This window comes from Urocitellus parryii, chromosome 14 (genome assembly GCF_045843805.1).
Source record: "Urocitellus parryii isolate mUroPar1 chromosome 14, mUroPar1.hap1, whole genome shotgun sequence".
NCBI classification, from domain to species: Eukaryota; Metazoa; Chordata; class Mammalia; order Rodentia; family Sciuridae; genus Urocitellus; species Urocitellus parryii.
Window position 1 is genome coordinate 60279878 of NC_135544.1, and position 25916 is coordinate 60305793.

Genomic DNA, 25916 nt, shown 5'->3' on the forward strand with positions numbered 1-25916 from the left:
AATACCCAAGTAAGGAAAATACTAGTCATTGACCTCATATGTTTACAAAGACTATTTATGCTTAAAAAAAAAAAACTTGGCTTAAATGAATTTAATTTGGGGATACTTGTTTAATTTAAATAGTATCCAAATCTGTAACACAGAGCCACCTTGCCAAATGATGTCAGACACAGAAGCCCTCTCTTAGGATCAGGACTGCGCCTTTCAGATTCACTGCCTGATGCATTGAGTAAATGCCCCACATGATGACAGGCCATGTGTGGGGCATTTGCTCAATGATGAGCCTGCTGGAAGGCAGAGATATGGAAGTCATGGATCATGCAGGTCTTGGAAGACGGGGTTGCCTGTGTGAACTGCTCTGGTGACAGCGCACACCATCATGCTTGGTTGGGGCTAGCTCCCTCACACAGAGGAAGGACTGCAACCCTATTTATAAGGCTCTCCATCATACCACGCGTGGGCTCAGCCTGTCCTCTGCCTCTGTGGAAGCAAATCGTGAGCAAGCATGTCCAGGGCTGCCCTTGCACACAATGTTGTTCCACTCACGAACCCCTGCAGCAAATCAAACAGAAATCTGCGCAGGTGTGGGGTGTCAAACCATCCGAATGCTACTTTGCCCCGGGTAATGGATTCAGAAATTTAAATGCTAAGAATTGTTTCACTGTGCAAAATAAGGAGAGAACAAATCACTTAATTTGATTGAAATCTATAACTGTTCTGGTATACAAACCTGGAGTTTTAGTAACTGTTTCATTAACTTCTCTCACTCCTTTACCTACAAGTAAAAAGACAAATTATCATTTTCAAAAACATTTATTTTTTAATAAGTTTGAAAAAAAATGTCAAATTGAAGCAATTTTCCTTTCTCCAGATTTTTTAAATGTACCAAATACGACTGTCGCATCCGTATGCATCTTAGGCCCCTGTGTGAACAGTGTCCTGTGTGTCGTGGAGAGCTGCCTTCCACAGGGGGAGTCTTGACACCCACCTCATGGGCAAATCCACTCCGGTGCTACAACAGAGAGCCTTGCAAATGAGGGTGGCTTGGGTCAGCCTTCTGACACCCTGCTGGGTCACCGCCTCACACTAGGGCCAGCTACCTGAGGTGTCCAGGATTCCAACCCTCTGGTGTCCCAGGGCCCCACATCCTCTGGCACAGAAGAAGACAGAGTCCATTCGGTCTATTGAGTTAGTCTTACTTTACTGTCTCGTAGCTTTTGTATTTACAGGTCAAACTACAAATGGTGATTTTTAAAAGCTCGTATTCTTCTGTTCTGACGGGGAAGGGCAAAGGGGTGTATTTTAAATCCTTAACCTGAGACTCTGAGTCAATGTGCTCCAGGAAGCCAAGACTGATGTACTCCACAAATTGCTTCCTGCTGTCCAAGACTCAAGGCGGATCCACAAACCACACTGGTTAGAATGTGACAGGTTTGCTGCCAGCAATTCTGACTCACGTGTTACTCTCATTTGTAAACACACAAATCTGTAATTAAATCATCATTTTCATGCTAATTGCTTTTGTAACTTCAAAAAATAGAACAAATGTTAAGAATATATAAATGTCTACTTCACCACCAAACACCTTACGGATTCAAAAACACAGGTAGTTTCACTTATGTATTCTCAGACACTTGGTAATATTTATTTATGCATCTTCAGTTTTAAGAAGCACATTTTCTGAGAATATATTGTTTATTATTTTTTTCTTTTAACTCAGAATATTTTTCTTCAGCCACATAGCATTTCTCTTTTGCTTAAAATGTAGATAGCGAATTATAAAGTCTCTATGTCCATGTAACCCTGAGGTATACATCAGTCGCTCACTGTATGCACATCCAGGCACACACAGCTCAGGCACACGGAGTGTGCTAAGGCGGGCTGAGGACATCCTGCCACTTCTCCTGGGCCTCAGAGCTGCTCATCTGCTGGTGGGCAGGGGACGCTCCTCCCTGCTCTCAGGAATGTGCCTTCACGCCGTGATCAATGACTTACTTTTACACACAGGTGACTTCCCCGTCCACTTCATATCTGCCTTGCATGTCCTATGTTCAGAGCCACCGGCCAGGAAGAAGCCCGCGTGGCAGGTGTACACCAAGGTGTAGCCGAAAGCAGGAAGGTCGATGGCCCGCACGTCCGCGTGCGCCGGGGTTTCTGGCTGCCTGCAGGCGTGAGCTGAAACGGCATTCATCCCGTTAGGAACGCGGAGACCGCCTCACTGCGAAGCTCACACACGCGTCCCAAGAGGTAAGTAGCAAGCACGTCAGAGACGGCTGTGAGGCAGGTGATTTCACATATGACATATACACATGATTACATGTAGAGACTCAGAGGAGAGATCCTAGCTTTGGAATAAACGGGACACTCTGATATGCAGGTAAGATGAATAATAGTTAAAACTCTTACATGACCAGTCTTATAAACTAACACAGACAGGCTGACACATACTCTAAACATACCTTGATTCTTGTCAGGTGGCAACTAACAAATTTATTGTTCAATGAAGTGTGTGGTAAAGAGTTGATGTGCACTTAAAGACTTAATTAAAATATAGATTCCCATTTTCTTTACAAATATAATTTAAGAGTAGATGGGAACGTAATGCTGATTATATATTTCAAATAGCCTTACTTTTGATAAAGTTTACCCATATGTCTCAGATTTAAAAACTTGGTAGATTATTATAAAACAAGTTTACAATTTTAAAACTGTAAATGAAATTGCTTCAAGTATTGCCAATATTTCACATTTTATCAGGCTTTCAAACTTTTAAGATAATGAATTCTTGCAAGTTCTGTTTTACCTAGAGAGGCACAGTTCAATGGGCACATACTTGAGTATATGCACGTACACATACGTATGCTAGCCACATATCTGAGTAGTGATGTAGAGATGACAACTTTAAATTAACCACACATCTGATAATTCTGATAAATACATAGAAAATCACACCTTACATTTTAGCAAAAATAATTTTTCATAACATTCTCCTGATGCTTTATGCTTAAAGCCAGATAAGATGTAGCATTTCACTAAATCAATGGTGGGGAAATGAAGGGCTGATTCGCTACTTGTCCACAAAACACTGTCTCTAAATCTCATGATCAAATCACAAAACTAAATTTGGTCCTCAAGTAGCTATTTCAGTGATCCATTCTTATACTCTTCGTATCTATAACAAAAATACAGCCTAAGCATTTATACTGTTCTCTGACATATCACACGACCTACTAAACACGAGGTCAACTTACAAGCGAGGAGAAAGGGGTGTGGTACCACCCTGTCCCAGGACTTCTGACTTTAGCCTGGTACTGTCAACTGGAAGGCTTGCTAAGCACAGACTCCCGGCCCACCTCCCTCCAGAGTTTCTGACTCATAGGTCTGGGGCTGAGAACTGGCATCACCACCCAGATCCTGGCCTTGCTGCTGCTCCAGGTCCCCAAGCGTGAGACTCACGCTGTTCAGGACTAGGAAACTGTCAGTGTCAGACACAGACACTGCTCCTGGCTCCACTCAGGGCAGCCCGCCCCCCCAGACGGCGACAGGTGTGCCCCGTGGCGCAGAGGCCCACTTACGTATGCACTCTGTCTGCAGCCCGCTCCACGTCAGGTTGGCCAGGCAGGTCCGCGTTGTGGAGCCTTGAATGTGGTACCCCTTCCTGCACCTGAAAAACACCGTGCTCCCGACCTGGAGGAGACCAGGAGGCGTCAGGGGCAGAGCCAAGCCCAGGTGCCCACGCGACGCAGCCAGCCAGCTTCCGCCCTGCCCTGAGAGCTGTTGGAAGCTACATGTGCTTCCCACTGTGGTCGGACATCCTCAGGACAGAGACCATCAGTGAGTGGAGTAAGATCGTAGACCACCGAAAGTTAGGAGGCTGTTTGGGCAAAGAGAGCACGCTTTCTCTCTGATTTCAGGGCTCCTGCTTCTTAGACTGTAATAAGTATTAGTTTCCTTTCCTTTTTTCCTGCCACTCATGTTTTAAACAATTGGTATTTATTAGAAAATCACTTTTGCTAACTCTTCCAGGGTGCCGACTTCCTCCTGCTCTCTGAAGGAGTCCACTGACCATCTTTCTGGTGCTTCAGAATATCCAAGATTCTCAGGGATCGGTGACTTTTATATTTTTTTTTCTGAAGAATGAGCTGTGGGCAAGTGTGGAGAGCACAGGAGATCATCCATGACCCTTTACACCTGAAGCACAAGACCAAGCAGGGCGGAGGGGGGAACCGCGGCCCAGGAAAGCAGCTCTGCTCTCAGGGCCACTCCCCAAGTCTCTCCTCATGGGCTAAGCAAGAGTCCTAAGACGCAGACACACATCCTGACATGTGCTCTGAGAACCTTATTCCTCTGTGTCTGTCTCCCACCGAGTGAGGCCACGCAGCCCTCGCTGGAAGTTTGGGAACAATTGTATGTAAAATGCGAGGAGACATTGGTACATTGAAGAGTAGTGGGGATGACGCTCTTAGCATGGAAAAAGTGAAGTAGGAGTTTACAAAGAAAAATTCCAAAGCCGTCTAAACTCCGGATGGTAACTCTGGTTCGTGGTGAGAAAGGTGGGCCTGTCACGCTCCTCGGGGGCCTCCACGGATCTCCTGATGAGCCCTGAGGAGCCTCCCAGTGGCCTGACTCCGAGCTCCTGGCGAACACGCTGCAGCCTACCGACTGGAAGGCGAGGGAGAGCGTCTTCCCCTGGCAGAAAGCAAGAGCAGTGCCCTCCTCACAGGGCACTTTAGCAGGGTGGCCACACCACCCGAGATGGATGCCACACACCAACCTGGGAGCTCGGGGACTTGTGGGACGGGTCTGGCTGAGCAGAGGAAGCTGGTCCCTTAGTTGGTGTGATTAACAAAGTATACCTGGAACGTTCCAGAACTGAAAGGGCTCACTGTGTGGGGGCGTGTTTCAGCACCCAGTGCTGGAGAACCAGCCTGTGTTCCCCTGGGGGAGGAAGTGTCTCTCGGGGACCCAGCACTCGCTCTGAAGACAGTGTCTTGTCCCCTAAGTGGTCAGCGAGTCTTGCTGTGGGTACGGCCCTCCACTCATGTTGCTGCACTTCACTGGGCCATAAGGGGGGTGCAAGCCAACCGTGCCTTACATGCTGCTAACGAACCAGCACCATGAGCTCTCACCCACTGTGCCGTGCACTGCAGGTCACAAGGTCGGAAAGCCACGTGATCAATGGCGATCAAGATTTCATTTTTTGTTTTTTAGTCAGTGAGAACAATGCCCGCATACAGTATTTTATAATATTCCTAGATATTAGCTATTGAATGTTTATTTACCAAAAAGCATTGGCCTGAAGTTTAAGGCCGTACCTCAAAATGACAGAAAATGCAACTAGATTCCACCTGTTGGCACCTGAGAGAACCTTCTTTGTGGGGTGCCAGAGAGCTGTCAGGAATTAGCAGTGTGTGCCCGAGTAAGAGCAATACACTAGGGTCCCTGGGAGATGGGAGGGGGCAGCTGAGGAAGCAGCCCATCTCCGTGGACAGGATCCCCAACGCTGGTTTCCAGGGCCACATCCTGAGAGAGCCCTGGAGCTACTTGGTTCTTAGGATGGTGAAAACTTCTTATTTCAAGCTTGTCTTGCATTTTAAGCATTTCTCTACATTAACCACAGTGTTGATGTGCTCTCTATTAAACGCCAACTGATCATTCACAAGTGCTGATCAGATGCTCCTCTGCCGTGGTGTTTGGAAAGTTCAGGTGAGAACAGGTATCACAAATTAGCTTGGACCAAGGGGCTGGAATGTAATTTCTTCTGTGTTTTTTTTCTCTCTAGAATTTAATATCTACCCATTATATCCAGACATTAAGTGGAGTCTTTGATGTGCAATTAATTAGTAATTGAGAACTTCCCTTGGAGCATAACAGACAAATAAATACAAACTTATGCATGCTTTCAAACAGAAATTAACATAGCCATTGTTACAGGAGTGACCAAGTCCCGCAGGCCATCCCGAATTTGACAGTTCAAATACATGCAGAAATCCTCAATGAATGGATTTCATTTGGGAAAATATAAGATGAACAAAGTATGATATAAAAGTGCAAACATGTGTTTAAGAATCCACTCAATTTTATATTTCCACTAAAACATGCAAAATAAAAATGAAGTACCTCATATCCTCTGGAGCTATTCTGTATTCCGAAATGTGGAGTACCAGGGTCTGGACAGGCATTGTGTGCAGGGTCTGAAACACACAATTAAAACATGGCAGCGTTGATATTAAGAGATTTTGCAAAGTTGATGAAACATTGTTTGACAATATGCGAGATGTTTGTCATGAAACTTGAAGTAAATTGCAACTTTCCTCTATCAGACCTCTTTAGATATTAATTTTTGATGTTAGCAGACTTTGAGTAGCTCTGTATATTCTTACTATAAAAGAATAAGTTGCTCTTTTCCCTTTTTTGGTTTAATTTCCTTCACTGATAATCGTTGATTAATATCATGATAAGGGTTTATTTAATAGTCATCTCAGCTGGTCATCCATGACATTTTTCCAAATTTCTTCAGTAAATTTTCAAAATTTCAAAAGCAGAAATCCATTTAATGGTCCAAAAGGAAGTGTAAGGTAGTCCAGCAGTGACCTTTGCCAAGCATGTAGGATAGGAGTGGTCACAAGCTGTCCTGCTGCAACACTGGTGCTCCTTGCCACTCACAAAAAGTAAAATAAAAATAAAAAATAAACAACTTTCTAAAATTTGTTTTCTATAGCAACTAATCCATAACAAGAAAGAAAAGAAATACTTCTGGTGTAGGAATATCTTCCATGTAGCAGTAGTTTAAATCAAATGACAATAGACAGAATTAGGAAAAAGAATGCTTCAATGAAATTTTTCTAATACTGTCTTGATTTTTAAGTAGATATTATTTGACTTCTTAGAAAATAACCAAGATTGCAAGCCATTATTTTTTTTTTTTACTATAAATTTGCAGGAAAATAGCTCAGTAAAACTGGGTGATGAAAATCAACTCAACCCTGGGGTGAGTCTGCCTGGCTGGAGGCTGTTCAAGGACCAGTAAGGCCCCATCTTGCAGGAGGCTTCCCTGCAAGGCCATGGCTGGAGCACCGGGTGGTGTGCGTGCAGAGGCTGGCTAGGTGCAGGCTGCAGGGGCTGCAGGTGGTCAGCCACTCAGCACTTACTCTGAGCGGCACCTTCTGTGGAGCACCCTGGAACCACCAATGACCCGGTTTGGGAATGCAGTGTCCTGTGCCTAAACCTCCCCAAGCCTGGGGCTTTGCTCACCGATGCAGGTGGGCTGTATGCCGCTCCACGTGCCGTCAGCTTGGCAGACCCTTCTCGAGGACCCCACGAGTAGGAACGGAGATTTGCACTGGAAGAAGACTTCGGACTTGTAGGTGAAACTCTTCCCACTGAGCCGGCCCTCAGCAGGAGTGCCAGGGTCTCCACAAAACACAGCTGTGGAGAGCAACCGGGAGACGTCACCTGGCGCCCTGGGTCAGCTAGACCTATACTAGTGTCTGTTAGATCTTGGAGGAAAGCCCCTGCCCTCTGGCAAGGCCAACCCCAGTGTAGGATGCTACGGGTGGTAACTTGGCTATGACTGCCCATCACTGTGGCCTCAAGTTGCCACCAGGGTGTGTGCAGTGACTGTGGCTCTGGGAGAAGTAGAACTGGTGTCGCTGCAAAACTTACGCAGGCACTGGGGGACCTCTCCTTTCCACACCCCGTGGCCTTCGCAGGACAGGATGGCCGAGTGGGAGAGCTGGTAGCCGTCCACGCAGCTGTAGCTGATGCTGGAGCCCCAGTGGAAGTCGGTCCCCTCCACCTTCCCGTGCGGCACCGACGGAGGCTGGCTGCACAGGACCGCTGCATCCAAGAACAAGCAGTGAGACGTCTGAGCGCCTTGGTGCCCGTGCCCACGGCTGCCCATGCCCACGGCCGGGCCTGAGTTCTCCCCAAATTCAAAGGACATCTATGTAGGGTTATGTTCTTTTTCAAGTAGGAGAACTGCTGAGGACGACAGTAATAAGATCACACAACTGTTCTCCAGTGCTTCTTCGTTAGTTCAGGTCATGTGTACAAAAGCAGCGTGAGTCAAAGCCTGATCGCTGCAGAATGGAACAGGATCAAACAGCACTCTCTACGTGCTCAGGCCAAAGGGGAAGACACTTTCTAATTCCATTTGTGTCTTTTTGGGCTGGTTTCCAGGGACAAATCAAATGAGGACTTGGTCATAGAACACGAATAACACCTTTGGTTTCATACGTAGAGATGGTGAGATTTCCTCCTTTCATTTGGAAGTTTCATTTATTTAAAGATCACATAGAACTTCCTGAAGGTGCAGCCTGTTCACCCATTTGCTGAACCCTGAGAACGAATGTGTGAAGGTTTACCGAGGCCTACAGACTCGCCCTTGTTGGGGTTGTGGCACAGTCTTGCTTGTCCCCTGGGGCCTTCATGGATCTGCCTTCCCTCCTCTAGAGATTCAACAGGTATTTCCTGAGAATCCACAGGTGTGGGTTTGGTGGACAGGTACATGGGACAGGCTTCAGGTTGGGATCAGGAATGAGCCACACGGTTCACAGAGGGTGATGGGTGAATCTTCAGAGAAAACTTCAAGGGGAAAGAGACAGAAAGGTGGGGAGTCTGTTCTGGAAGGGCCTTGTGGACCCCGGTGCTGACTATGAATGTGACAGGTGTCAGCAAGAGGAAGACGGTCTGCAGGAGCACCCAGGAAGCCCCACACCGGGCCGCTGCCCTGGTAACCGCCCCCCCCCCCACACACACACACTACTCTCACATGGCTGCGTGCCAGCACACGTTGACCCCAGGCTGCACTGAGTGCTAGGAGTTGCAGGTGGGAGAGGACCATGGTGAGAACCCTGACTCTATGGGGGAAGTGCAGGGTGGTCTGGGGAGCATGCAGGGCCCGGGGAGGACAGGAGCCACGTTCTCGGGGTCTCTGTGAATCCTCCAGGTCCCTGAAGACCATATGCAGGGCGTCCAGGCCCTGGCTCTGGCTCCCACAGCCTCGCTCTGCTCCTGTGTCCCTCTGTGCTGGAGCACTGCAGCTCTCAAGCTGGACGCCTGGTCCCCCGACCCCACCTGGGCCAGCAGAGGGCAGGGCGCTTCCTCTATGGTGCAGGAGGGGACCGCCTAACCGTGTGGTGATCCCCCCACTCCTACTTCCTTGCCCCCAGGCCAACCCCCCCCTGCTGCCTGGGGTCACCCAGAAGGGAGTGCGCCTGTCCTGTCCCCCAGAGAGCAGTGGTATGAGCCTGGCCTTCTCGGTACCTGTGCACCTTCCCTCCTGGCCTCCAACCCTCCAACCTCAGGGCCTGCTCTTTTCGGTCATTTTCAGGAGATCGCCTGTGTCCTAACCTGCCCCTCTGCTCCCAGTTATGTTCCCGTCCTCTCCAGGAAGGACAGCTGACTGGGAACACTCCTGTCTCCATGACCCCAGGCCACCCACGACACCTCTCTCTGGATGACAGTTCCCCATGTGCAACACCAGCATTAGCCTACTGTGAAAACCTAGTGTTCCCAAACATGGGGTCAAGAATTCCAGAATTTCCAGCTCCCAGAATGGCTTCGTACATACTCGAAAAATTAAAAAAAAATAAACACAAAACATAATTCCTACCAAGACACCTCCACATCTCAGCAAGACCAAAACATGAGGCACACACCTTTGCAGACAGGTTTGCTCTGATTCCACACCCCATCCTTGGTGCACTGAATAGTGGCTGACGAGGCAGGTTCCATGAGGTACCCCGGATTGCACTGATAGGTCACTGTCTTGTTGAAGGTGAAATCAGACCCAAACTGGACGCCATTGGGCAGTGAACCTGGATCGCCACAGCTTATAACTAGAGGCAGGTAACAAGAAGAACCAGAGATACATGAAATTATCTTCGCATAAATTAGTCCTGGTCTCTGTTTAAGTTACACACTGAGCTGCTGCTCAAAGTGATGACGCAGTGAATTATGGAAGTGTCCCTAGCCTGGGTCTGATGACTGGATTTACCGTTGTCAGCAGGCCATGTGCTTGAATTACTTATTCCTATTCTACTGGTACTGCTGTGTGGACGCTGGCTGCTGTCCTCAGCTGTCCCTGATCAGGCCTGCTGGGCAATCACGCGATGCCAGCCAAGAACACAATGCAGGCCGTGGTCAGAGAACCAAACATCTTATTTCTTTGTAGACTAAATGGTCTACAGAGAGAGCCTTGCCGTTTTCTTTTTAGCATCTGTTTTACAGCACAGAATGTAAGTGGCCATGTACAGAAACTGGCTCTAGATAAATAACAGAGCAGATGACAATCTTAAAGTATCTAAGGAACGGACTCTTAATATCCAGGGAATAGTTTTCCATTTTTATGTATAAACTTTAAAATTTAATAGAACATTTTGGAATCATGCTGCTTTTTCTCAGCACAAGGACTTCACAGCAGTGTCCTGGGCCCACCACGAGGGCTGCCACTAACTTGTGCAGTCGGGAGCCGCGCCTGTCCAGGTGCCGTTGGCCGTGCAGTGCCGCGTGGTCAGCCCTGAGGTCTGGTAGCCCTCCCAGCACGCGTAGATGACGGAGCTGGAGAACAGGACACCGTCGCTGCTGACGATCATGCCATTGGTGGGGGTGCCAGGATTCCCACAGGACACGGCTGTGGGAAGAGCAGAACAGCCACACAAAGTGGATGACCCCTGGCTGAGGTGTCGGGGACCAAGGGCTAAGAGTTCAGGGGACGGCACGTTGGTTACAAAACTGCCTGTGTGTCTGTGGAAGGGCGTCAACGTGCACTTTGGATCATGTCTGTGGATCATTCTATAGAACAGGGCCAATGTGAAACTTGCATGTTCACCTGATCCTTCCTGAAGTTCATTGCTTTCAACCCAATCAAAACATGAGTTAAACCCCTGAAAATTCAAAGTCTCTCTACTTTGGGATTAAACACATTTTTAAACCTAGATAGAATTATTGTGAATTTTTTAAAAATTCACAAAAATTTAAAAAATTTACTTTTGTGCCATTAGTATCTCTGAAGCATCCCTTCACACACGGGCTTTTTTTTTTCTTTCAAAATCTGGGCAACTTGGTCACATATCACATCTCCAGGACAATTCACTTGGAAAACTGTGTGCCTTGGGGACTGTGAGAGACTAGCCCAAACCGTGTGGTAGGATGGGCTCCCCAGACAGCTGGACCCACCGCGCCGCGTGAACGCCTTCGCTGACTTCAGACTGCGAATCTCTCAAGGCTTCTCACGGCCACTCCCAGGCACTGACACCTCACTTGATGTGGCAGGTCTGCACCTAGTGCTCACTGCATGTGCTCTTCTGCTGCCACCAAGGCTCGCCAGGCCACCGAGGCCCATTTCAAGGAGGCAAATTCAACCCAAGGCTTTTGCCGCCTTAGTTGACCTATTTACCAGATGACTGTCATGGTCCTCCTTATCCCTGTCACATTAACATTCAATAGGCAGGCAAAGAAGGTCTGCAACCCTTGTTGGACTACACAAGAATGCGCCCTGAGACTTCCTGGGAATGATCAACATATTTGAAATTACACTTGCATATTTATTTGCTCCACCTTCAAAACTAGCTCTGAGAACAAAGATACATTGCTCTTAAAAATATGGAAGAAAACTCAGTGAATACTTTGCATAGGACTCAAGTCACTATTCTGCAATTCAGGGAGGTTACCTTTCTTATTAATTTGGAAAAGTACATTTGCACGCCAGGCTGAGCTGCATCTTACAGAGAGCACACATACCGGTGTTTCTGATCCCGAGCCCACAGCAGACATGATTATCAATCACAACCCTCTTCCCTGAAGGATCTGGGTCTGAACTTACTAACACAGATCACTCAGCACTTTCCTGGTTGGTCTGTGAGTTGAGAAATATTGACCACTCCAGAAGCAAATTACAACTAAGGTTCTCGAAAGCTTAAAGGATTTATGATTACTATGATGTCAATCAAAATTTCATATTGCAAAAGACCAAGGTGTTGGGTCATTCAAGATTCCTGTTCACTCCACATTTACTCTTTACTTAGCACCCAGTAGGTATTCTGCACAGGTACCAGTTGGAAGTCTGTCAGGGAAAGAAGATTCGTGTGATCAAATTCTTTTTTGTGTGATCAAATTCTCCTTTTTTTAAAAAAAAGTATTTTTAGTTGTAATGGACACAGTACTTTTATTTTGTTTATTTAATTTTTCATGTGGTGATAGGGATGGAACCCAGTGCCTCACTTGAGCTAGGCAAGTGCTCTATTACTGAGCCACAACTCCAGCCCCCGTGATGAAATTCTTAACATAACCAATCAACCAAAGAGCAGACGGTTTCTTGTTGTGCTCTGCTATTTCCTACTAATATCTGTGCTTAAACCTCCATGTCACCCAGGGAGGGCCAATGTCAAAATCCGTGAGATAACAGGTGGAAAAATATTCTACTTAACTTATATATTGCTGATAAGTGAATTCTCTGATGACAATCCTTGTACTGAGAAAGCCCCCCCAGATGTTGTATTTTATATAGTAAATTTTTGATTACATTTTTTTCTTTCCTTTTTTGTGGATGTCAGGAAATACTTTCACTGATAACTGCAACAAAGTAAAACAAAACAGGAAGCCAGGTATAGGGAGCCTGCTTATAATCTCAGCCATTCAGGAGGCTGAGCCAGGAATCACAAGTTTTGCCTAGGCCAAAAAAGAAAAAAAAAGGAATGGGGTGTAACTTCGTGGTAGAGCACTAGTGTGAAAAAGAAAGAGGGAGAGAGGTCGAGAGGGAAGAAAGAAAGAAAGGAAGGAAGGAAGGAAGGAAGGAAGGAAGAGAGGGAGGGAGGGAGGGAAGGAGATTTAGAGTCACTAAAAGAGAAATATGTTTTTTTTAAATTGGAAAGTATTTTCTGAAATCCAAAAAAAGGAAAAAAAAGAATGTGATCACAAATTTACAACGTCTGTGTGATGGCTGTCTTCATCATTATCACATCTCTGCCACCTGAAGCAGCTTAGGCATTATCAAACCCACATGGAGAAAAGACGGGGAGTTTCCCAAGCAGCTAGAACCAATGATGTAGTTACTTTTGAGCAACTTCAGGAGACAGGGCCTTTTGGAACACTGATAAGCCTATGATTAAAGACTAAATGCTAACCAAAGTCTACGTGACCTAAACTTAAGGAGAATGTATGAGGATGTGTGCATTTCCTGCCTGCAGAAAGCTGGTCAGTTATTGCAAAGCTCTGCTCACCCCGCCCTCACTGCCAGCACCCATAAAACAAGCAAATCCTATGGAGAGCCGGGCACAGGGGCACACGCCTGTAATCCCAGCAGTTCTGGAGGCTGAGGCAGGAGGATTTCGAGTTCAAAACCAGCCTCAGCAAAAGTGAGGTGCTTAGCAACTCAGTGAGATCCTGCCTCTAAATAGGGCTGGGGATGTGGCTCAGTGGTTGAGTGCCCCTGAGCACAATCTCTGTAATCTCTGACTACAGAGATTATCTGTCGTCAGATCAGAAGCCACCATTGTGCTCTGAAGTTTTACAGTATGGGCCAGTGCTGTGGGACCTCTTGGACAAGCAGGGTATCTCCAGGTGCTCGCTCATGATTTTCATTGATGCTCTGGCCAATTTGGGGGGAGAGGGTTTAACTGTGCATATCCTATGTCTCGAGGACTGTCCGGGACTTTTGCTCGCCAGTTTGGAATGAGCTAAGGTTTGAAGCCTCAAGGTGGACTCCACAGCTCCCGCTCCTCACCCTCACACACGGGCTGCACTCCTGACCATGACCCGTTGAGCAGGCAGGTGCGCTCCGGGGAGCCCCTCAGCTGGTGGCCCATCTCACAGGAGAAACGCAGGAGACTCTTCGTTTTAAACTCATCCCCAAGGCGAGACCCATGGGCTGGCGTCCCTGGGTCTCCACAAAATCCAGGAGTGCTTCCTGCGGAACATAAACACACAGCAATGCACAGTTGTGTGAGACTCGTGTGAGACGCATCGTTATACTAAGACACTGAAATCTAAGGACCTCTTGGACATGAGTCATGGTTACATAGTATTCTGGCAATCTTGTAAGACTTCTTAATCACAGCCCTCGAAATGGAAGACATTGGGTCAAGGAAATATTGAAATATGAAAATATTGTGATGAGGACAAATGACATTCTTTTGGAAGAAATCAAATTCTTCTAGTGGTGCGTGAGCTAGCGTTCCCTGGAAAGGTAAGAACAGACAGCAAAGGGGAGGCAGGTAAGGTGCCTGGTGTACTCAGAACGTCTCAGGAGAGGTCCGAGTCTTCACAGTCAGGTACAGAGTGACAATGCATTTTAAGGAACATTCATAAAGATATGAGGTGATGACGTTTTTCAGAGGATCAATGTGATTACTGCTGCTGGGGCACTGAATATGGGGAAGGATTCAGAGGAATGTAGGAAAAAAGTAAAGGGCAAACACAGACACACTCAGCCACGGTAAGCAAATGTCCTAGCAAGGGCAGCAAGTGTCCTAGCAAGGGCAGCCAGAGTCCTAGCAAGGGCAGCCAGAAACTCCTACCGAGAAGTGGAAAGTGAGGGGACCAGAGACCATGTGAAGATGATGATGATGTGTGTGATGGGGACCAGTGACCCTGTGGCGATGCTGATGACCATCTTTGTGAGAGTACCAGTGACAGATGTGATGATGATGATCTAGGGATGGGGACCCCGCCATGTGAAGACTGCTGATGTATCCGACAGCAGTGATGACGGTGAAGATGCTGCTGCTGATCGAGGTGAGGGGACCCGTGACAATGGAAGGGGGTCTGGGTCCATGTGGGGGCACCAGTGACGACAGGAAGGTGATGCTGATGTATAGACAGCAGTGATGACGGTGAAGAGGATGGTGAGGGTCTACAGGGTGGCACATCTGGCTGGAAATGGAACATGCCATGGCGGACAGCTGCAGATTGAGGATTCTCTGATTCCTCACCTGAGCAGTGTGGAAGGCTGCCGCTCCAGTGACTGTCTTCTTGGCAAACTCTGGTGCTGTTGCCTGTGAGACTCTGGCCCCCTTTGCAGGAGTACTGGACGGTGGCCCCGTAGGTAAACAGCTCTCCAGTTAGGACAGCATCGGCAGGGACCCCAGGGTGCCCACAAGATATGGCTAAGAAAAGATTGACATAAAGAGGACATCATTTCAGTGAAACTGCTTTGCACTTATTAAATCTCCATTACAGACAGCCATGCAGATATCACCTGCTTCAACCAAACCCCTAGTTATGTCTCAATGTCCCTGCTGTGTCCCACAGGTGGGCAAAGCCAATTTCTGCAGGGCACCCACTCCCAACATTTAGTACTAAAGAAAAGGCGAGCTTCTGTCAAGGTCTTGGTTTGTGTGTGTGTGTGTGTTGAGGCAGCTTTCCTAGGGTTGAAATCTGCATGTGGTCTTCAAGGACAAAACTCCGCAGCCTGGTTTCCCCATCCACCCTTGTAGCCCACATGGGAAATATGGGAACCATGGGATTTCTGAAGAGCTGACAAGGACCATCAAACCACTTCACCATGTTTTCACCTAACACGACAATCATACACTTCGCTTGGGGACAACATTCTGTCAAACTGATTTGACCTTTAAGTTTCTCTAAGAAAACCATCTAGGACTTCTAAAATGTGGCAATCTAAAATGTGTAAGTAGAAACACTATTAAATGTTCGATGAACTGATTATAAAACAACCCAGTATTTCACATTTCCTTAAAATCATAAGCCTGGTCTATAATCTATTCTTAAATATGCCTCAAAAAGGAAAATTCTAGAACCCTGATTACTATAGGACAGTGAAGATTTATCTCTCCCTTTCCCATAAGCTACCAAATTAAAGATAAAAAATAACACACTTTTATGTTACAAGCAAAGAAGTAACTGGATTAAGGCCACCAAGGCTACCTGGCTGGATCTAGGCCACTGACTTAATATCCTGGCAACTCCATTTGGTCACTAGCAAGCTCCAAGTGGAGGCTGAGGGGCAGGTTCCACCAGAGAGGCAGGTTCAGAGGGCTGGAAGGCCACCTGGTCACGTCAGCCCTCACCCTCTCTCTGGCATTGACATTCATTCCCTGAAGAATCCCATTTTACCTGCAGAGTTCTAAAAAGAAGCCACTTAGACCCCAAACACTGAAACCCTGCATAATGGCCAAGTCCAGACGAGTTGGGGGAGAAGGAGGGCTGTGAGTGACACAGAGCAGCCAGGCTGGTGATGCTCTCAGTGGCTCTGCAGCCACCACAGCAAGTGACCCAGAGACCCCATCCCCTTGTCAAGGAGAGCCAGGAGGAGGACAGCACCTGGGAACAGTCCATCACACCAGGCCCCAGGCCTGGGCACTTTCACGTGAGGGCCAGGCCTCCGGGAGACGCAGCCCCAGGGAGATGTCAATGTCGGGAAAGGAGTCTCCCCGAAAAGTCTCCCTGAGGGAAAGCTCTCCAGCACCCTTCTGTCCCCAGGATGAACCTGGCAGTGCTGCCGCTCAGGGGGTGAGATGGCACCTGTGAGGTGCAGAGCTCAGCTCACAGAGTCCTGGCCGCTCCCTGCTGCTTTCACGCCCTGGAAATGCATTCTAGGGACCAGAAGAACAGTCTCCATTTAAAGACTACCTTGTTTAGTCCTGATTTTAAAAGGCCAAAGGGAGTAACTTCATTTCCTAAAGTCGCTGACTATGTTCTTTCAAAAAATGATTCTCTTTGAAGCTAAAGTGAAAAGAAAATAAGTGAAAGAAAATAAGACTGCAGCTACTTGGTTAAAGTGATACCAACTGGCTAACGTGCATCTCTGGAGACACTGGTAGTCAAGTCTCCAGGGGCCGTGCTGGTCACGGATCATCTAGTCCTTCCAGAAAAGCCTTCTCTTCTCCCCAGCAAAGCCCCATCCCCTGGTCCACGGGGTGGGCTCTGTCGGATGCTCTCTTAGGTGCGGTTACTGTTGACCTCACCACGCCCCTGAGAGCAGGCTGGGGGGCTCGGGAAGCCCGCTCCCTGCCGCAGAAGACAGGCAGGCAGCTCGCTCCTCCCCAGCGCCCCTGGCCACCATCTCTGAACCTGGATCAGGGGCCTGGGGCTAGGCAGGGCCGAGTGAGGAGCCTGTGGGGTGTGTGGCATCCCACATGGAGCAGGCAGAGGTGTGACTGGCCCAAGGGACAACCAGGACCCAGGCCCTCTTCTCTCTGGGACCCACGTGTGTCTCCTTTCATCCCATCTCTCACTAGTGCGGGTGGATCTGGGGGGACTTGGCCCATCTGTCTAAGCTATCATACAACCTGACAGAAATGGGGGGGCGGGAGGGGCAGAGTTAAACCCAGTGCTTTTCTGAATGAATTAACATGAACTTGTGTTGCTGGTGGCCCTTCAGGACTCAGGAGCGAGACTCTGAGTTGGCCTCACTCACCCAAACACTTGGGAAGAGAGCGATCCCACAAGCCGTTGGCCATGCAGGTCAAGGCCGAAGATCCCAGCATGTAGAAGCCCTTCTTGCAATGGTACAGGACGCTCTCTCCGTACTCAAAGCTCTCTGGGAAGCTCTGCTGCCCCTGGCGAACAGCGTTCTCCACGAAGCCTGGGTCCGAACAGTTCACCACTAGAAAGAGAAACACACCAAACGTCTCTTGGAAACAGCTGTGCATTATGAAAAGTAAACACCAAAACCCACAACAGATCATAAACAAAGGGAATTTCTCATTGTTTCAGAAAGTTCACCCAAGGAGAACATCACCTCTGGGTGAATTCCACCTGTGCCTGGGGCTATTCTGCTCCCCAAACTGCCAAGCATCCAATCAGCTGGAACAGCCATTGTAACAACATGGAGCTAATTTCCTTGAACTGTTTCCTAACGAGATGCTTCTTTAATGGACATTGTAAATGAGCTGCTTGGTTGAGTTTTCATGTGCTAAACGTGGTAACTAGAACCAGCTGATGTTAGCTTAGGTAGTTTAAATATTTCCAGTCAAGCACAGCTCTTCTGGCAGTGACCAACTGGTCATCCACGCCCACCTACACCATCCCACATGCTGCTAGGGAGTTAGCTACAGGTGGAACAAGGCCAGGGGAGGCTGCAATTCCTCCGTCCACACTTCCCGCAGCGTCTGCTGAGGGCCCTCCCTCCCGCAGAACACCTGGTCTGGCTGAGGTCTGCAGGGCCGGACCTGGAGGGGCTGGACAGCAGCCTGTGGCCCTGACTGCCTGAGCACCTGTGAGGGATGGGCACTGTGCTTTCCCAGGTCCCAGGGAGGCAGAGAGCCCCCCTGACATCCTGTTCCCACCACCAGGCCAGGGCAAGGGACAGCTGCACTCAACAGAGAGTCCTGGCTCGGGAAGGAGTTGTGTGCAGGACTCCCAGGCGGACACTGGGTCCAGTCCCCCTCCCAGAGCTAGCACAGCCCCCACGGATGGGCACTTGACTGCCTCTGCGATGAGGAGGAGGTGGGCAGTGCCGGATTCACAAAGCTCCCGTTAGTGCCATAGAATAAAGCATGTGTTTCCTGCAGTCCTTGAAAGGGTAAAGTTTCTAAGCTGCAAAGCCTGAGTTAAAATGTAAAGGACCAGGCATTGAAAACCTGCTTCTAAACTGCAGAGCCTGGGTTAAATTCCTGAGGCAGTTAAGACAAGGCCCTACTGGCCATTTAGTTGATTTATAGCCTAGGACCCTGTGTAGCTTGTCACATAGGCATTCAAGACCCTGTGCAGCTTGTCACGTAGGCATACAGGGCCCAAACCAATCAGTTTAAATGTAACGCCCTCCTTAGGAATGACCTATCACTCCAGCCAGCCCTGTTCCTGCCAATGAATGTACTCATCAAGTCTAGGAGTTATTGTTTGATTTTCCCGCGGTGTAAGGTGATTTGTTAAAGGAGACTGTGATGTATGCAAAACCCCCGCCCTCCCCCAAAAGTGTACTTAAGCATTGTTCAACCCCTGCTCTGGGCTCTGGGCTGCTCCCCCTTCTTGAGTGCGCACAGAGCCCCAGCATGCTGGAATCTCAATAAATCCCCTTCTGCTAATTGCATGAGTGGTCTCTTGGTGGTCTCTTCCTCCGACGTTTCGCCAGTCCCTTACATCCTGAGTTTACAGAAGACAGTCTTGAGTTTTGGGGGCACAGGGGACACTTTAAGGTCTCATGGTGCATCACAGCTACAACGAATGGACACCTAACCTCTAAAGCAGCAGGCAGCACCTAAGCAGAGACCACCTACTGAACCTGAAGGCCTGGAACACAGCAGCCTCCCCCATCCCAGCACTGGGTGCTGCTGGCCCAGGAGACAGTGCCCAGAAGAGATGGGGTGCATTGCTCCTGCCCAGCAGCCCAGGTGCCCGTGATGGTCTCTGGTGCTACCCTCAGGAGACTGGCCAAGCCACATCACAGCGTGTGCAGAGAAGGGAGAAAGCTGAGGGCATGTGGTGGACACCTGAGCAGGGCCCCCCAAGGTGCTCAAGGCCCCTCCCTGCATCCAACCCTAAGGCTGAAGCCCACCCCCTGCTGCATGGGGTGGGGGGCTTCAGTCTCAGGGTACCCGACGGCGAGGCAACGAGGGGAATGAGCCAAGCCACTGCGATCCTGAGTGTGGAGCCTGAGAGAAGGATCAGGCTGGAGAGAGATCAAAGAGGAGTCCAGCAGAGAAGTAGGACTGCTACAGTGACTGTGAGATCTGACCGCGACCTCTCCTGCAGGCCCAGGAGGGGATGCTCTGAGCCCCGAGTGCCTGGAACAGGGGGATTCAGAGTGTGATCCCGTAAGCAGGCTCTGAAGAGCAGACCAAGAGCTCTGCAGGCCCCCTGCCAGGACAGAGTGTGCGGGGGGCATAACACCCTCGTGGGTGGACACCATCCTGGACATCAGCCTGCACTGGAATTGGCGGGAAGGTGCACTAAAGTGCTGAGCCAGGATCCTCTACCTCCTTTTACCTGGCTCAGAACCCTCGCCATGTTGAGCAATAAAGACAGCCTGGGAGATTCCGGAGCTCGAGCTGGAGAAGGGAAGGCCCTGGACCAGGAGGCGACCGTGAGCAGATGCCCCAGGACTGCCCTTGCCTTTCTCAGTCCTGCATGAACTACACTCGGGAGCATCTATTTACATCCCTTCCCATTAACTTCTGAGGCTCCACTCGGAGATCCAGCTGTGTCTAGCTGAGGCAGGAGCAGAGAATAATTGGGCTATGTGTCCAGGACAGAGCACTTTGAAGCACTCCACGTCACCGCTGCTAATGGTTGTGCTTTGCCATGCGCAGAGCGGGTCCCCTGCCAGGGTGGCTCTTCAGTGCCCATCACCCACGACAGGAGCGTCTTCTCCGTCCACATCCCTCCCCCACTTTGTGGGTGAGGCCTAGCAGGGCTCCCCTGGGAAGGCTCGCATGACTGGCAGGAGTTGTGGGTGGAGGAGCACGACGAGAAGTCACGGCCTTAAGCCGTCATGGAGCACGGGAAATGTCCCAGGTCCCACAAGGACGACAATGGTGAGCAGAGTGCAGCAGGCCCAGCCCCGGGAACTGCCCCACAGCTCTGCCTGTGGCACGGTGGCACCAGGAGGCCACACCTCATCTGACACCTCCCCTCAGGTACTTGGACTTCACCTGCTTTCCAGGTGTGAAAACCTGCCCCAGGACTGGACGTCCCCGCAGAGAGGAACGAGTGCTGGTGCTTCCCACGCTCTGTCCTGCCCCATTGTGGAGAGAGTCACAGGGACACACCAAGCAAGCTCCTGGAGACCTCGGGCACGTGAGGCACGAGGGAGAAGTCGCAGGACAGGATTAGACCAGGCCACAAGGCCACTGCCGGGAAGTCAGGGGCTACGGGACTCTTGAACACTCGTCTGGCACAGCCTTCTCACAAACCCCTCGTCCTCCCAGGCAATCCCTGGGTCCCCTCCTGTGTTTTGCAGAGAATGGCTGGAATTCTCCTGGGCCATGCCTTCTGCCTCCCCCTCATCGCGTCTGCTGGGACTTTAAAATGTCCAGTCAACACATCAACGCAGGTGGGGACAGGGGCACCCAGGAGTTGCACTAGAAGCCCATCCTACAGACACCAGGAGGACTGAAGTCCTGGCCACCATCATGGCCCGCTGCCCTGATACACAGGTGCAGATGCTGGTGGATGGGGAGCCCGAGGCCCTGTGCAGAGACCCGATTCTGATCACCTGGCTGCGCCGTCCGGCTCCGGCTCACCCCTTCCCTTCACATGTCTCACTCACCCAGGCCCTGACTGCTGCTCCCGGGACAAGGGCCACCCCACACGTGCCCTTCTGGCCTCCCGTCCACCCCCCATCTCTGTCCAGGCAATGGAAGCAGTGTCAGCACCCCACCTTCCTCTTTTTGTTCAGAACCCAAAGTGATGGCCATGTTCTCACGAGGATCTCCCTGAGGACGGGATGGAGGTGAATTTCAGCCTCGGGTTCCTTCCCCTCCACCCCAGAGATGCAGTTTGCACACCCGTCTGTCCTCGGTGCCAGCCGCAGGCTGAAGGGCAGCCACAGTGTGTGCACTGGATTCTGTCTCAGATTCCCCATTTTAAACCAGATTTTGGATATGCAAGTTATCCAGTTCAGAGACCATCTGCAGACGCTGGGTTCTGGGGCAAGGCAGCCCCCAGACCAGTCCCGCGGATTCCTGCCACTGCAGCCTGTCCTCCCTCTGGAACCAGAGAGGGCTTCAGCTGCTCACCACTGAGCAGCACAATCCAAGTTCCATTTGTCGTTCTCAGAAAAAAAAGGAATTTTATAGTAAATTCTTACATTCAACAATATATTTCCCTTGTGCATTTTTAAATTTTATTAATTCATTAAATATATATTAATTTATGGTAAATTAAAAAGTTGATAAGGTTTTACTTTCAGGGCCTCTGAGACGGTCAGAGCAGAACCTTGTAATTAACTTGCATATCCAAAATCTGGTTAAAAATGCGGAATCCGAGACAGAATCCAAAGAACCTCCTCATCCTTGGCACAGATCCTATTTCCAACAGGCAGGAGGTCTGAAAACGCGCCAGGAGGCGTGATACCCTCCCCCCCTCTCCTCACAGCTGGTGCTTGTGCAAGATGTGCCCTTGGGCCAAACTGGCTTCTGTGTTTGTTTTTAAAAACAAACCATGAGGATAGTTTATCATTTTTTAATTTCAATATAATTCTTACACAAAAAAGGAAAAGTACATTGAAACTGTCAAGTTAAACTTTAAAAACTAAATGCTAGGGGCTAAGCTTTTGTTGAAATTAAAAACCAAAAACTAACATTCAGGAAAATTGGCAAAAATGCACTGGGTTAATATGAACTGAAAATTCCTATTTTTGGAACAAATACTGTATCATCATTCACCTTCCCCCTGATTCTGCTTCCCAGTGTTTCAGTCTCCCAGGGTCAACTGTGTTCTGGAATTATTAATCAGAAAACTTTACAAGTGGAAAATTCATATGTTTTAAATCATGTGCTGTTCTGAGTAGCCATCCTTCTCATCCTGCCTGGGGTGTGGTCATCCCTTGGTCCAGCGTACCTACTCTGTACCTACTACCCACCTGCTACTCACTTAGTAACCATCTCAACTCTTAAGCAAGTGTGGAGGCACTGACGTGCTGTGTTCACATAACCCTCACATGGTAGCCGAGCCATGTCTCATCATCCCAAGAAGAGGGGTGAGCACGGTCACCAGATATGTTGAGAGAAACAGAACACATCCGTATGACTTTTATTACAGAATGCTGTAATAATCATTCTATTTTATTAAGTTGTTAATTTCTTAATGTGCCTAATTTATAATTGCACTTTATCATGTGTGTGTGTGCTGGTAAGAAAATAAGCAGTGTGGACAGCACAGGTCAGGGACGACCTTGACCTTCAGGCGCCCCTGGGCTCAGGATGTGCCCACTGTGGATAAGGAGGGCCTTCCATCCTCGTAATTCCAGTGGAAAGAGTAAAGCACACCACACAGCCCTGCTTCCGTGTGACACTCTGGGGAGGGTGCGAGACCCTCTGTTCAGATCCTCACTGGATTTGGAAGGTCACAGTGAGGAGCCCACCAGCCTCTCTGGCTGGGACAGACCTTAGGGAGCAGGGATGGGGTCAGGTGCAGTTGAAATGAAAAGATCAGTGTCCTTCCCCCTGTCACTGCAGAGCAGCAGGCCAGGGTGGGAGTGTGGGCACGGAGCCTCAGACACGGGGTGCTGGCCCTGACAGCCCGTGGGCCACAGGAAGCACAGGACCCAGCTGTAGATACTCCACTGGCCGCTGGGGGTTCATCATGCAGGTGACAGGAGAGTGCGTGATCTGCACCGCCACATGCTCACGCTGAGGGCAGGGGCAGGGGCAGGGGGCAGAGGGCAGAGCCCTGGCTGCAGTTCCAGGAGGGGCTGGCCCTGGGGACCCTGCTGGGAAAAGGGTGCCAGAGGCCTGGAGACTTCCTGACCTTGCTCTCTGTGTTCTCGGTACTCTATGTTAGGACACGAGAGATGGAGACACAGAGCGGGACAGAGGGGGACAGAGATGTGGAGAGAGAGGGGCCCATGGGGGAGGGGCCGGCACCAGCCCCCACCCCCAGACTCCAGACCCCTTTTCTCCACTCAGCAGATCGCCCCAAACCCTGTTACTAAGACACTAAGGGCTTCCCACGGCGACTTCTTGACAAACGGCCGTGCCTGGGGGAAAGGGGCGGCAAAGGACCCACGTGAGGGTGTTTCCACCTTGACCTCGGGGCCCTTGGAGCTTGTCTAGGCTCCTGGAACTGCAGCTGTGCACAAAGTCCGAGAGACTCTTCCTCACCCGCTCTTTGCTGTCCTTCTGAGCTTTGCACGGATTTCTAAGACACACTCCATTGACAAAGAATAAATAAATAAGCACTTGCTATCCAGGGCCCCTCTCAGCAGCTGCGGGTCGAGGGTAAGCCTCAGTGGACCTTGAGTCCAGGCAGTGCTGGTGTCCTTAGGGATACTAGTTTTGGATGAGGATGATGTTTCATGTGACATTCTTCATGACACACGGTCACATGACGACCCAGGTACACAGACGGCCGAGGAGGTAGTAGATTGTGTAGACAGCTATTCTTTAATCCCTGCACATAGTGTCTGTAGGAAATTGGTCCCAAGGCTCTCACAGATGCCAAAACTCAAGGGTTCTCAAGTCCCTTATGGCAAACGGAATGATATTTACATGTACCCAACTCTCTGGCCTGTCACCAGCCTGTAGGGGCAGTAAAGCTTTTGTCTGTTAAGGGTTGATGCTAACAGTGAGGGGCACACCTCAGGAGGGAGACAGAGCCTGTAGAAAAGGGCACCCAACCCAGTCTCACTTCAGCATGGATGGACCCGGGGTTCCCATCCAAATTTCTGATGGCTTTTCTCTTTCCATCAGGACTAGGGGATCTGTGGGCTGTCTAGCACCCCACATCAGGTGGCACATTGGGGCATCCTGCAGGAGTCTGGGAGATGATGCACACAGCTCACAGGTAAGATCTGTGCTCTCTTTAAACCTTCTTGAGAAGATTCCAGGGACCAACAATGAGCCTTACTGCAGTGTACGCTGAGAATCCCTGGCCATTTTGATCATGGAGCCACTTGATTTTAACTTGGAATTTCGGAGTTGGGTGCCATTTGTTTTTGTTAGGCGTCACCCCCTCCTGCGCTGCCCTCCTACAATGTGCCCTGTGCTTTTCAATCACGTGCACACCAGTCCCGTCCAGGGCGGTAGCCGCTGTCACCTGCTTCCGAAGTGAGGCCAGCAAAGCAAGTCAAAAGAGTGGAAAACTTGGGCGGGCAGGCAGTCGAGAGATGACCAAGGGTCAGTGACTGTGGGTCAGTGCCCATGTTACCTGTGGACACATGCGTATGAGGTAGCAGCTTCCAACAGAAGTGGGCTTCCAGGGAAAGAGAGGGAGGTAAGGAAAGGCTGAACTCCTAACGAAGGGTTCAGGACTCTCCAATTTTGTGTTGCATAGTTGATCCCAAAAGGACCAAACAGGCCACCAAAATACAAAACAGAATCATGAATGATAGGCATCCAAGCTAATTTCCTCTCTTCTTTCTTTAGGTATACTGGAGAAAAATGGGAAACAGAAAAGAAACTTTTGATTGAGAAGCTCACACTTTTTGGTTCATCTGATCTTCTGTCCCACAAGACGGTGGGTGTGCCAACTGGAGAGGTCTCAGCAGCATTCTCCCTGGGGATGCTCTCCCTGGGTGGCTTTCTACTTGGGACATTCTCTTTATGGATGTTTTCCTTGGGTGACATTCTCCTTGGGTGACAGAATCTTGGGTGATCTCTCCCGTCTTAGCAGCCACACCCAAGCCCTGGATTGTCAGCCACTTAGGACACAAGGTGCCACATTGACAGTGTCTAGCATGGCATTTAGCATTGAGTAGGGTCTTAAATGTCATTGACTAGAAGGTTCTGTGGGGACAGCTGTAGGGCCTCTGAGACGCTGAAGGCACCAGGCACAACTGTGCTGATCCCTGGGGAAGACGCATTGACTGTCGCTCTGGGCACGCACTGGTCACCCTTCAGTGTGCTCTGCTGCTCTGTCATGCTGGGAGGCAGTGCAGTCTGATGGGGGCGGTGTGGTGCTTTCCTAGGTCCTTGAGCCATGACCAGAGATGGGCAGCAGCAGCTATGTCCCTCCATTGCCCATCCAGTCCTCAGGGTGTCCGTGTTTTCCCCCGAGAGCTGAGCAGAGTGAGTGAGTAGCCAGGTTGGTATCCACTGCCGGCTCAGTGTTCAGTTTCTTCTCAAGGAGAACCAGGGGGTCCTGGTGCCAGAGTCGGAGGGAGAGATGCCATTTGGAAATGCCGGCTTTCCATTTTGGGAGACTCACTCTGGGGGACTATCCACGGCCCTGGCTGTATAGTTCAGTGTCCCTTGCTCACTACATAATGAATAGTGATAACAGAGTCTCCAAGTCCCAATTGTCCATTTTCAAGCTGGACAGAGCACCCACACTGTCTGGAGAGGAGCCAGAAC

At 49.6% G+C, this 25916-nt stretch overlaps 1 protein-coding gene across 1 annotated transcript in view; it reads right to left on the reverse strand.

Moving 5' to 3' along the window:
* Csmd1 (CUB and Sushi multiple domains 1) overlaps positions 1-25916 on the reverse strand; it is a 1139207-nt gene that overhangs the window by 11912 nt on the left and 1101379 nt on the right. The window contains exons 55-65 of the mRNA XM_077792480.1: positions 17381-17569; positions 14934-15107; positions 13727-13909; positions 10460-10636; positions 9663-9842; positions 7666-7839; positions 7255-7428; positions 6121-6194; positions 3576-3687; positions 1996-2175; positions 731-775 (exon numbers count right to left, since the gene is read on the reverse strand). Of these exons, the coding sequence (XP_077648606.1) occupies positions 731-775; positions 1996-2175; positions 3576-3687; positions 6121-6194; positions 7255-7428; positions 7666-7839; positions 9663-9842; positions 10460-10636; positions 13727-13909; positions 14934-15107; positions 17381-17569 (1662 nt within the window). The remainder of the gene's footprint in view (positions 1-730; positions 776-1995; positions 2176-3575; positions 3688-6120; positions 6195-7254; positions 7429-7665; positions 7840-9662; positions 9843-10459; positions 10637-13726; positions 13910-14933; positions 15108-17380; positions 17570-25916) is intronic.